Genomic DNA, 12759 nt, shown 5'->3' on the forward strand with positions numbered 1-12759 from the left:
CCGGGAAGACGTGGCTTCGCCCTCCCACAGCCCCGGCGACCTGCCGCCCACCTCGCCAGCCCGAGCCCAGACCCAGCCCGTCCCCTCGCCCCCAGGGCTGAGCCCCCCCTGCACCGAGACGGTGGCAGGAGGAACCACCCGGCGCGGGCACAGGGGAGGGTGGCAGGGATGGAGACCCAGGACTGACACCCTGGGACAGGGCGGCTCCTGTGTGTCCCGGAAATAACACGGGCCAGCAAACCGCAGCCAGACACCACCGAGGCGGACACCTGCACCCAGGCCAGACGCAGCCAGTTCCCAATGCTCTGGGTGCTGGGAACAGGTCAGCGGGACCAGCACCTCCTGCCCTGCCGCCCCAGGAACATGCTCTTCCCACTGCAGCTTCCCCGGGCTGCGAGGCATCGGAGCACAGCGGAGCAAGGGGGCCGGGTGAGCCCCGAGCATCCTCAAACAGCCGGACACAGGACCAGAGCTGCCACAGCCGCAGGGGACACGGCTATCGCAGCCCTGGTCTGACCGGGCTGCAGGCCCAGGGCAAGGCAAGACCCGTCCAGGGTCACAGTGCCGCACAGGTGACGCGGCTGCGGCCAGTGGCACCATCTGCTGCCCACGGTGCAGAAACACAGCCAGACAGTGCGCACACCCAGCTCCCACGCCGGCCACGGCCAGAGTCAGCCCTGCTTCATGCTCGGGGCAGGGAGCAGGCAGCCGCAGCCCCTCTGCTGAGCCCCACGGGAGAGGACGCCCCAAAAGCTCCAGGCCACAGCAGGCTCACTCTGCAACAAATCACCCCCTTGGCTTCGCACCTGCAAGCAACAGCCCATTTCTCCAAACCACCCTTGAGCACAGCACCACCCCCCCGCCAGCAGGCCCCAAGCCTATGGAAGAGCCCCCCGAAGAGGCAACACTGGCTTAACCTGAGCAGGAGGCTGGAAACACCAGAGTGAACAACTGAGATCACAGCGAGGTGGCAGCTCAGGGCTCACCCCGAGGTGTCGGGAGGCAGAGCAGGATCCTCCCAGACAGCGGTGCCCAGAGCACCCGCCCTCTCCCCGGGACAGAGCGGGGCACCCCAGGAGGGGCCTGTTCACACCGTCCCTGCGCTGAGCTCAACACGACAGTGCCTCGGCCAGCGCGGCAGGGCTCTGCCTCGACTTGCTGTGGCAGCTGCTGCAGGCAAGCGGACCCAGCAGAGAGCAGCATGATGCCGCTCCATCCCCTCCCCAGCTCCCCGGGCTGTTTTTTCCCCCCCTGCGCCAGCCCCGCCAAACAAAAGGCACAAGCAGTGCTTTGTGTTGCAGCCCGAGAGCCAGGTCAGGCAGGACCCATAATCCTCATCAAGGAAATTAAGCCACGCATTGATTTTTCACCAGGATGGCACCCGCAGGCACGAGGCCGGCTGCGAAAGGCTTGCATAACCCACTTACGTGCTGCAGAGCCACGCTGCCCAGTCAGCCCCAGGGCTAGCCCAGCTGATGACATACCGAGGCAGCAGAAACACTATCAAGAGGGACCCAGCCACCCCACAGCCAGCAGCTCTGGGGGTACAGCCCTGCAATCAGAGCCACGCTCCCCAATTACCCCCTTCCCAGGCAGGGAGAAGCGTTTGGCTACAGCACAAGGCCACAGCTCAGACGCTCGCTGGGACCAGGGCTGGCAGGGCTCAGGCCAGCTGGGAGCACACCGGGGCTCCTCTCCAGCCCACGGCCACTGCTGCCTTGCTCCAAGGGTAGGAGCACTGGCAGAAGCACGCTGAGCTCAGGGCTGGCAGCAGGAAAGGGACCCCCCGCCACATCCTCCATCCTTCTCCACAGGCACCACACTGTGCACAAAGGCAGCAAAGGCCTCGCACCTTCGCTTTCCCCCCACAGGAAAGAGCAGCGAGAACAAAAAAAATAACTGCTTAGAGAAGCATGAGACACGCACGCAGCATGTCCTACAAGGGCTCCTGTAAGTTGGAGCTGATCCTTGACCCCACAGCCACAAGACACTGAGGAACTGTGCAGCAGGGGAAGGTGACGCCTGCCCCCAAACAGGCAAGCGTGCCCCAGTGACCAGCGCTCCTCCGGGCTCTGCAGAGCCGGGACCACTGCTCATCTCCCTTCGCAAAAGGCTTGAACACCTCCCAAGCTACGATTAGAGCACAGTCAGAGCTGGCACCGAATTGTGAGAGACAGTGTTGTGTTCTACAGCCAGAGGAGCCAGAAATGAGTCAGCAGGTCAGGCAACCCAGGGGTCCAGCCAGCAGGGAAGAGAGACCAGAGTCCAAACAAAGATGAAAAAAAAAAAGAGAGAGGAATCATCTTTATTTGTGAAGTGTGTTAACAGTTCAATGCTACCCAGCAATAAAGGTATTAGACTCCACTGAGCATTTGTCTGCTCTCAGGCTTCTATGTCACACAAACATCACGATGGCTCAAGCACAAGAACACACGCTGTTAAACTGGCCCCCCCCCAGCACTGCAGCCCCTGTTCACTCTGCCCCTATCCCCCACTGTAGCAACTTGAGAAGAGATACTAACAACCCATGAAAATAAGTTAACAGCAATCATATTTATCCAGCATCCAGCTCTAACACTGCCTCCTGGTTATCTGTTTAAGAGGGTAACTAAAGCAGCTCTGGAGGAGCTGACTGGGAATCTGCCTGACGTGGTATGGCACTGTGTGCGCGTCCAGGTGGTGTGGCACACACCGAGGAATGAGCCCTTCGCTCGCTCCTCCCCAGGAGCCGCACCAGCAGATGTGCCTGGTGGCCCTGGCTGAGTGGCTTACAAGGACACATGCCGCTTCCACGCTAGGTAAGGGTGCAGCCTTGCTCCAGGTGATGCACTGGGAAAGACACGGAACTACCTTCCTAAACCCTTTGGTCAGATCGGGTCATCTCCAGACGGCCACCAAAGCAGTTTCTCCCTGACCCACACAAACAGGGCAGGACAGACCTGCTGGGAACACAGGCCATGCCAGCCACGTCCAGCGGAGCAGCACACAAGGAACTGCGCACATTTCACTGCGTGTTCAGGTCTGTTATCCACAGCTCCTTGAGTGGCCTCAAACACTGAGGTGGGGCAAGGAGGGCACTTCAGAATGGCCCTACCCAGCACACCCTGTTCTTCCCAGAGGTGAGGAAGACACAAGTTGTGCTCCCACCCACCCCCACTGTACATGAAGAAACCTAGGACAGAGGCAGCCAGCGACCTAGACTACCAGAAACAAGGGATTTACATTTACAGGTAGAAAAACCCTCCCACAACTCTTTTTTTTAAAAAAGTGTATTTTAGATTCTACAACTTAAGTTCCTTTAGAAAGTGAAGTAACTGAATCGCAAGGACACACTAGAATATTTCATGGTGCTATTTTACCAAAAAATTAGAAGAAAACAAAATTGTCCAGACGAGTTCTTCATCTACACATCACCTGGCAGGAGAGAAAGAAAAGCCAGTCAGATAACCCAGTTGTACCAGTAAGGCTGCACTGTGCTAGAGGGGGTTGATGGAGCAGTACAGGACAAAGGCTGCCCTTCAGTAAAGCTGTGGGTAAGGACTCATCTCCTGCTCGAGTCCAGGGCAGGAGCTATCAGGCAGTCTTGACTTTCCCATGCTTTAGAGCCCCACAGTAGAGTCCAACACTTTCTTGTCCCTCTCCCCTTGTCTGTCTGGGCAAAGGCCAGACACACTGCTGTTCCCCACACGCAGTCCCAGCAGCTTTGGCAGGTTCCCACCAGGCTACTAATGGCCTGTGCCTGAACTTCACAGCAACACATGTTCCCCCCCACCTCCCCAGATCCTGCAGTATGACCTTGGGCCAGAAGAGCCTCTGCCTGCATGGATGCTTCTGCTTCTTCCAGAGACCCTTTGCAGATGCAGATAACTGCAGCCAGGCCAGACCTCTGAGCAGCTGATAAAGAGCTCCAGCTAGGTTACAGCTAGAGACAGGCACCTCAGGCCGCTGTAGGAGCCCTTCACTGTGAGGAGGTGAAGAGCCTGGCACAGCAGCTGCTCTCAGCTGCAACTCTGCCCTCGGGAATGGCACTCACCTGGCCCCTGCTCTTAGTTAGCATTTCTCTGGCGGACATTCTTGTCCTTGTGGTTTGTGGCATTGCTTTTCCTGGAAAGAGAAAAGGGGCAGTGAGGAAAGAAAAAGCAAAGCCCCACCCTACCCACTAATGTAATTCAGATCCAAATAGATGGCCAAGATAAGGCAAGATGAGAGTAGTTACCAGAACAGCGTCAGTTTCCAAGACACCAGTGCCATCCCCAGTTATATGCGGTTTATACACAGGCCACATTAAATGAACCTACCCACTAATGTAATTCAGATCCAAATAGATGGCCAAGATAAGGCAAGATGAGAGTAGTTACCAGAACAGCGTCAGTTTCCAAGACACCAGTGCCATCCCCAGTTATATGCGGTTTATACACAGGCCACATTAAATGAACCACAGGGGGAAAGTCTCCCACCCCAGCAAGCTAGTGTGTTATTCCCACACCAGCTAGCTTTTCCATTCAGAGCAGATTCCCTGGATGGATGTGATCTGCCAGTACAAATCTGGCTAAATAGGAAAAAGCAAGGTACTTACAGTGGTGCAGAACCTCCATCATCATCTTCACATTCAGGACAGCATAGAAAGAAAGAACGAACAGTGTCAGGGAAGAGCATTAAGAAGTAATCTCTGCCACCTCTTAAAACCCTGGGGACTGCATTCCAGACAGGTTACTGGATATACTGGATACTACTGCCTGCACAGGACTGAACCCAAAAGGTCATCTCACCCACAGGGCTCCTCTTTTGCCAGGGCCTGGCAGAGCAGGGGGCTACTCCTTACCAGAACACTACCACCCCCTGCGGGAGTTTTAAGCTGCTTCTTGTCTAAGCTTAGACAAGGCACAAACTTAGACATAAGCTCCTGTTCCGCAGTTGCTTCTGTCGGCACAGGGTAGGCTCGGCTCACAGGATAACCAAGTCACCACCCCCACCCCCCACCAACTGGCAGAGGTCAGGTCTGGCACCTCATTAACCCCGAGGCACACCCGAGACTACCCCAGGAGGCCACAGAAGTAGAATTACACAGGGAAGCATCCGGGCAGTCTCTGAAGCAGCTCTGCTGACTGGTAACATCTGTTTAACATTTGCACCCTGTGTATCCTCAGCATACCAGCCAATCTTCCCACCACCAGCACTTAAAACTGGAAAAGAGAGCCACAGATCCACCCGGCAAGACAGCACAGCCGCCACTGATCTACCTGCTGCTCTCACCCCTTCAGCACCACTAATTCAGATGGCTCCCAGATCTGAGCACAGTCTTCAACAGCAAGTAAAGGGGAATCCAGGATTGGGGATTAAAGGATGTTTCAGGAATGAGGCTTTAAGCATCAGCAGCAGTACGCCCTTCTTCCTCCCCACACATTTTGTGAAATCAAAATAAACACACTGCACACCACATTCTTGCTACACTGAGAAGCACAGCTAAGAAAACATCTCTGCCAACACATGCCAAGCCCTGGGGCCTTTCACCAGCTCCTTGCAATCTGCCACCTTCCAACAGAAGGCTCCCCATCATCTCTTCCACAGTCCAGGCTCCCCTCAAATGGCACCAAGAGGTGAGGCCCACGCTCTAAGCATTGGGACTGCCTTGGGCACCAAGATCTGCATACAGCTGGTGAGAGGACAGTTCCAGCCATGTTTCTGCATCTATCTTCTACTTACCATTTGAGGTGGCACCCAGCAGCAGAGAAGGGAAGAGTGGAAAGATAACACCAGCAAGGATATCACACCATACACAGGCCAGACTCTCCCCATCCCAGGTAACAAGGAGCAGCCAATTCACAGCCATGTACCATGAGGAACAGCATTTGTCCGAGCTGGCTCAGCAATGCCTTACTGTTACCTCCTCTCAAGAGGGGCAAAGCTACAAAGACTTTCGGGACACATAACCACTTCACACCAGGAAAGCGTAAAGCTGTGTGTTCGTCAAACAGGCATGATGCTGTATCCTCATCCACAAGCACTCAGGAACCTGAGCTTAAGAGCTCTGGCCAAGGAGCATCAGGACACTTCAGTATACACGCCCTGTCTTTGTCTGTCAAAGCATCTGCTACAGCTCTGACAGATCAGCACTCAACATGGTCTGGATCAGGCTGATGTCATCAGAAGCCAGATCACTCAACACACACAGGCTATAGTTTTTTTGCTGGAAGATGCAGCTACAACATCCTTAAGAAGATACCTGCCTTCCAGGCAAGAGTGTCAGAGGGCAAAGCATCTGCTTGTAAAACTGCCTTGAGTAGAATTCCCCAAGCCCTGTAGTCAGGGGAGGGATATTTAGTTTTCGTCCCTCTGCTGCACCTCACACCACTCAGCCTACCTGATGTGCTGTTCCCTAGCAGAGGGCTAAGGAGCCTGACCCAGCAAGCAGGAAGGATACCACGCATTTACACTTCATTGTTAACTGGATCAGATAAGGAAGGGGTGGCTGGGCTAACACAATGCAGATTCTTACTGATAAGGAAAGGGAGGAGCCAATATTTCCAGAACAGATTAAAGATAGCACTAGGCTTTGAGGAAGTCTCAGGATGTGTGGATCTGAGGACCCAAAACAGATCCATGAACTGAACCTGAATTAAGCTAAGCCTGGTCTTATGGAGCCACTGACACAGTCCCCCACTTTTGCAGCACCAGAAAAGCTCTACTACTTATTCAGTAATCAGCTTCTCCAGAATGTTAGCTGCCAAAGAAAACTCAGTCCTGCAGACGCTCAGGTGAAGCACTTGAGCAAAGTACAGAGGAACTGGTGAGACAAAGGGTCAGGCTGACCTGCACTGAATCTTATCTCGCTCCAGATCCAAAGCACAGCTCGCTGAAGGACTGTCAGAAACAGTGCAATTACTTGCAACTTCATGGCTAAAGTAGCCTGGTAAAGACTATCATGGTTTTACAAGAAGCACCCTGAGAAGCAGCCCTCAAATTAATGCCCATCTGACAAAGGGAACTCCAAGTTCTCTACAAGAACATTTTGCCTGCACCCTACAAGTTACTTGGTCTCCCCAGATTTAACCCCAGGCACCTCTTACCATCAAGAACCTCATCTGGCTTCCTCCTCTTCTCATAGATGAAGATGATGGTGACAAGAACAAGGACTTCTGCCACAATACCCAGGAAGGGCCAGAGCGCTGCCAGGCGGCTGCGTACACGCAAGTTTACCGTAGCACCACCAAAGCCATAAGAGTTGGTGGCATTGCAGTGGTAGTCACCCGTATCCTCCTCAATATTCAGTTTAAGAATGCGTAACTCTGTCTTGTTGCCACTGGACTTGATAATGTATCGACCAGAACCATTGATGATGGGCTGGAGGGAGAAAGAGACAGCTCTCAGGGCAGTGCTGACATGAGGGGAGCTGCTCACTTACCATGCATGGTCCTACCACTACAGAAATCCTCCTTGCCATGGCACTGAGGAGGCTACTCTGAAATAGCTAATTCTGATGGGACGAGGTCCTCCACCTCTTTGCTGGGAAGTAGGGTAGGCAGAAGGGGAGAAAGAGCAAACCACAGCACTTACTTCTTGACCATTTTTGTACCAGACCCAAGAGCCGACAGGGGGGAAAGAGGGATTCTTGCAGGTCAGAACGCCTGTGTCCCCCTCATTCCCATGCTCAGACTTCTTGTATGCCATCACTTGGGGTGAAACTACAGCAAGAGAAAAAGAAAATCAGACACCTCATTCTAGAAAACACAGAAGATTTGTACTCCCTGCAGTCCACCTAGCCAGAATCAAAGAAAGTTACCCATAAAGCTTGACTTCAGTTTAAGAAATGCGTTAGTGGGTGTATTCCCCTCACGTGCCCGTTGTTTGGCATTTTCACAGAGGAAAGCACGTCGAGCTGCTTCAAGGAAGGCTCGAACAGATTTGTCCACCAGGTATTATCCCTCTCCCATTATTCTTGTGGGAACATGCCCACAGCAGAAGGCCTGATTTAATGCAAGGTCTAAGAGCTGACCCTACAGACACTTTAGCTGCCTGATAAAATGGAGCTGCCTCACAGAGCAAGTCTGGTAGTACACATGTAGAGTCCTGCAGCCTTGTTAGTAAGGGCTAGAAGCAACTTTTCAAGAAGCTGAAAAGATACCAAAGTAAAGTGTTCAGAAGATCACAGCTTCCCCACTCCCCTCCTCAGACCCAGGAGCAAACATATGAAGTTACCTGAAATATTCACTTGTCCTTTTATCACCGGGCTTCCTTTGTAGATGCATTCATAGACACCAGAGTGCTCTTCCATCTTCCCCTCGATTCTACCAAAAACCAGGATGCCAGATAAGCATTCAGCACAACTGACTTATCCACAAACAGATACTAAACTCCAGACCCATGGAAACAGACATCTATAAGCATCAGCAATTTCCTCCATAGGCAATTTCTCCCATTCCAGTGCCAGTATTTACGCTCCACCATGTACCTACAGCAACCCAACTCTTCACCCTTCTCTCCCCACACATTGAGGATGGCAGAAGAGGATTTCACATACAGGTCTGTCAAGTCGGTGATCACTGAGACCTCCTGATCTTGTGTCCTGAATCCTGAAAACCAGCAGCTTTCACTCCCTAACCCAAAGCACTCTTGCCATCAGGGACTCTACAAAGGGAAAAAAATTAAGACCTAGACTGTTAGCTAGTATAGATGAAGAAAACCAGGAGCACCGGGACAACATTACACCATCACCAGGTGCAGTGCCATATGTACACTTCAGAAGTGGCCAACTCCATGCTCTTCCCTCTTCCATACAGATCCCAGGCTCATTAAAAAAAGAAAATCACACCCTACTGAGCAAAGCCAACAGAATCTGTAGTGCAGCAAGAGTCCTCTAGTTAGCACAACCCAGGACACAGCCACACACCTCACGTAAGACATCAGCTCTGCAGTTCACCTCTAAAGGAGACAGGCAAGGAGCTTAGGACAACAGATTCAGAAGGCAGCTATTCTTCCCATGCAGGAAAGCCCACTGAAACACATGGCAAAGCAGTGGCAAAGAAACACCCAGGCTGGCTTACTCTGGATTGATCCAAGCGTAGGGAGAACTCTCCCATTTTCCTTTTTGTAAAGCTGCTGCAATGAGATTTAGTGGATTATGCTGCACTACAACAAACATCTCATTCTGCAGCTTAGTAATACACACTCGAGGGAAGGGGCAGGCAAAGTTGCAGTCCCATGGCTGCACTGGGACAACAGGCTGTTTGTTCGTTGTGCTGTGCATGGCGCTTCCCACTTCCAAAAACCACTCAGCTATGGAATTGAGGTCACGCGAGGGAGGCTGGGTTATAAATACTTTAATCCTTGTTCAGCTCCCTGTTGCTATGGGGAGACAGGCACGTCGGCACTGCCATACAAAAGGACATGATGCCTCTACAGCTGCTGGGTCAGTGCCAGCCAGGCCTGACTGTAATCAAAAAGGAAAGCTCACTGCACTGTTACAATAAGGCTGGTATTCCCGCTTCTGCTCAGCTACACCCTGCAAGCAGTTTCTGAGCATTGACCATAACTTGCAAGCAGCTTCCCAGCTTGTTCTGTAAGAATGGCTGGACTTTGGAAAGGTACATAAAAGCCAAAGGCAGAGACAACATACGCTGGAGTCTCTCATTCCACACACGGTCTCTGGGGAGCAGGGAGCTGATGTCCTGCCCAGAGCAGGGGTCCCTCAAAGCTCTAGGAAAGCAGCTCCAGCACACTGATGTCAGTGCAGAAGGACGGTGCAGACACAGGCCAGGCAGCAGCCCCAGTTGCACACTGCACCTGACAAACCAACAGAGCCCAGCTGAACACCTGCATAAAAACATGAAGCAGCAGAACTTCTCTTACTAAGAGGATGTGTGGGGCATATAACTTCGCCTTCCTCCTCCTTTTTGCCCCCTCCTCCCCTTAAAGGAGAAAATGTTGGGCCTTACCAGAAGTTTGTTTAGCTCATCTTATGTTCCAAAGTTTAAAAGCCTACATTTTCAGCAAGACTGCAAGCACTTAGCTTTGGGTTCAGCTGATAGGAAACATTAACTGCCTCTGGTAAAAACCTGTCCCCGGTGTTCAGATTCTTATCTGACCTTGCCCCTGACACTCACGTGTAACTGGTGAAAGTACTTGACTCCGTGTCTGTTTGAAGTATCTTGTCCCCATGCATCCATTCATGACCCTCGATGGCAGGGTAAGGCGCAGTCATGTTACAGGTGAGGATCAGCTTGCCAGAAATGCCAGTTACATGAGCTTTGATGTCTGGACCTGCATTCGTGAATAATTCGATTGAAGTTAACATGCGGTATTCCAGAGGTCACGTGCCTGCCCAAGAACCTTTAATGCAAAACCCACAGCTCCTTGTCTCTATCATAGCTTTCACTTACCTTTGCAAACAGTTTCCTACCAGAACTGATACCAGCACAGGAGAGACTTGAAAAACAGGCGACTAGGGCCTGATTGCACCTAGCAATAACCAATGCTTACCCTGCAGCTGCTCCCACCATGAGCAGGATCGCTGCCATGTGCTCTGGGTAGTTTTGAGTCCCTGCTGTCTCTACAATGGGTGCAGCTCGAGCAGAGCTAAGTGCTCAATAAGCAATGGAAAAGGTCATACTGTGAAGGGCAGAGTATGGCTCTGCTTTTATGAGCCACTATAGCACTCGCTGTGTCAACACCTTCCAGAATCTGAGCAGACTTAGACACCTCCAGGTAACATAACTGATGGCAGTCAAGACCCTCTGTTGTGAGGGATAGCAAACAAGACCATATGCAAGCAATATGTGCATCATCTGATGCAGCCCAAAATAATATAGTTAGATTTACTCCAGGGAGAACACACAGAACCGTGACTCCAAAAGGTCCTGGGCCTCCACGTGCCAAGCAGCAGTAAATTATGCAACATAAGATGACTCGGGCATTTCTTCTTGTAGAAAGCAGTCCAAGAAAACAGCTGCCATTAGCAGCACCATTACACAGCCCTGGTGGCACTACAGTTCCTGTCCTTCCTCCCAATCTCAGTCTCTTGGAAGGAACAATTTTTGCACAGGGCTGACAGGCATTTTGCTTTTCCTCCTACCCAAATTCCACCAGAAGAAGGTTCTGCTGGAGTTCTGTATTCCCTGGCTCATTTATGCTGAAAAGACTGCTACACTGCTCTGCTAACTTCAGGATTCATGGTAAGACCTTAGCAGGATGTTAAATTCCCTCACACTGGCCCAGGTTTCTATTACTCAAAGCAGCTGCCTGTTAGCTCCAGAGTTCGACTGCCAGCTCTGTAAGCAGAGGGAATCTGGTCACTTCCACAGGACAAGCAACTACATCACATTCAGTGTCACACAGACACGGCCATTTCAAAAACGGTTGCATCTCAGGAAACTCAAAGCAGGTTTTGTTCCCCACAGCTTGTATCACTAGCAAGAAAGCGAGCTTAAAGCAAGACTGTTCACAGGAGCAGAAGCTGTACGAGCTGTAGGGAAGGGCTGGTTTGTCAGTGGCGGTTAGGGCAGAATCTACCACAGAATCAAGACTCAATTCTGCAAGCCAGCACCGGGACTCAGAGGCACTCGGGAATAAGCAGTAGGTTCCAGGTCTTTGGCTCCAGAAAAGGCGCGGGATTGCCAAAGGGCATTTTGGTTGGGAAGCCACAACCCTTTTTGAGCAGGGCCATTTCGGGTCAAGTCACAGGTGGTGAGGGAGATGACAGAGGGTGGGAGTCTCTCAGTTCTACAGCTGGGGTGGGAGGGTGAGGGGAGCTTTCGGGAGCAACAGGACACGGGTGCAGGGGTGAGCATGGCAGGAGACTCAAGACATCGGTGTCCGAGCAAGTGCCAAGGCCTCAGTGTGGCCACTCACGTTCGATGACAAAAACGTTTGCCTGGGAACGGATCCACTTGACTTTGGGGCTCTTCGACAAGTGGTTGCGGTCAGGGTCGTTGCTAGCCCGGCACTCATACATGCCCGAGTCGTCGCTTGTGAGGTTTGCGATGTAGATGGTACTGGTAGAGTGCAGGTTGTAGGTGGCGTTGATTTTGACACGGTCCTGCCGTGCGCCATCCCAGAGCTGAGCATAGGTCTCATTTGGCTCGTTTCCCTCAAACCACCACTGGATCTCAGGGATAGGATTGCCAATCGCCTCGCAGTACAACTCGACGCTGTCCTGAGTCAGTCTCTTTTGAGACAGCGGTGACTTTATAAAACCAGCTATGAGTTGAAGAGGTATTAGTGCAAAGTGTTAGTGCAAAGCAAGAATTCACCCTCTACAAGCAAAAAAAAATTCAGCCATTGAGAAGAGGCCACATACAATCTTCAGATCAGTGTACTCTTCCCTCTCCCGCCCTCCACGTTCTCTGAACTCTGCCCAGCTCGGACAGGGCTGTTATTTTGAATTCTTGTATCTCCAGCCAACAACACTTCCTGCGACTCCGCTGCAAAACCAGAACATACAAACCAGCACATAGTATTTGCCACTATCGAAACAAGAAACCCACAGCAGTCATGGCATTGTCTGCCTTCTGCAAGGGACGGCGTTATGGCATGACGTTCACTGGGGCAGACCAAGAGCCTGCGACACTTCCCCGGTCTCCAAGCACCTTCAGTTCAGGACGAAGACAGCAACACATTTTTTGTTGCACGGGCTTACCCAGCCTCCGTGGTCCCCACACAATTTTAGCACCCCCTGTGCTCTGGCAAGGCGCTCCACAGGTCTGCCAAAGCCCCCACCTCAGGTTGCAACAGAAGGCCAGCAGCAGCAAGGTAGGACAACCCCGT

General features: G+C 52.2%; 1 protein-coding gene across 1 annotated transcript; it reads right to left on the reverse strand.

Moving 5' to 3' along the window:
- Positions 1-2280: 2280 nt before the first annotated feature.
- Positions 2281-12223, reverse strand: BSG (basigin (Ok blood group); the record flags this gene model as incomplete). Its single annotated transcript, XM_009279907.2, has 8 exons — positions 2281-3414; positions 4034-4104; positions 4577-4601; positions 7068-7341; positions 7555-7682; positions 8197-8285; positions 10101-10257; positions 11845-12223. Coding segments are annotated over 7 exons (1110 nt in total), but the record flags the coding sequence as incomplete, so codon positions are not given.
- Positions 12224-12759: the final 536 nt, after the last annotated feature.

This window comes from Aptenodytes forsteri, unplaced genomic scaffold, assembly GCF_000699145.1.
Source record: "Aptenodytes forsteri isolate BGI_AS27 unplaced genomic scaffold, ASM69914v1 Scaffold147, whole genome shotgun sequence".
In the NCBI taxonomy this organism is placed as follows: Eukaryota; Metazoa; Chordata; class Aves; order Sphenisciformes; family Spheniscidae; genus Aptenodytes; species Aptenodytes forsteri.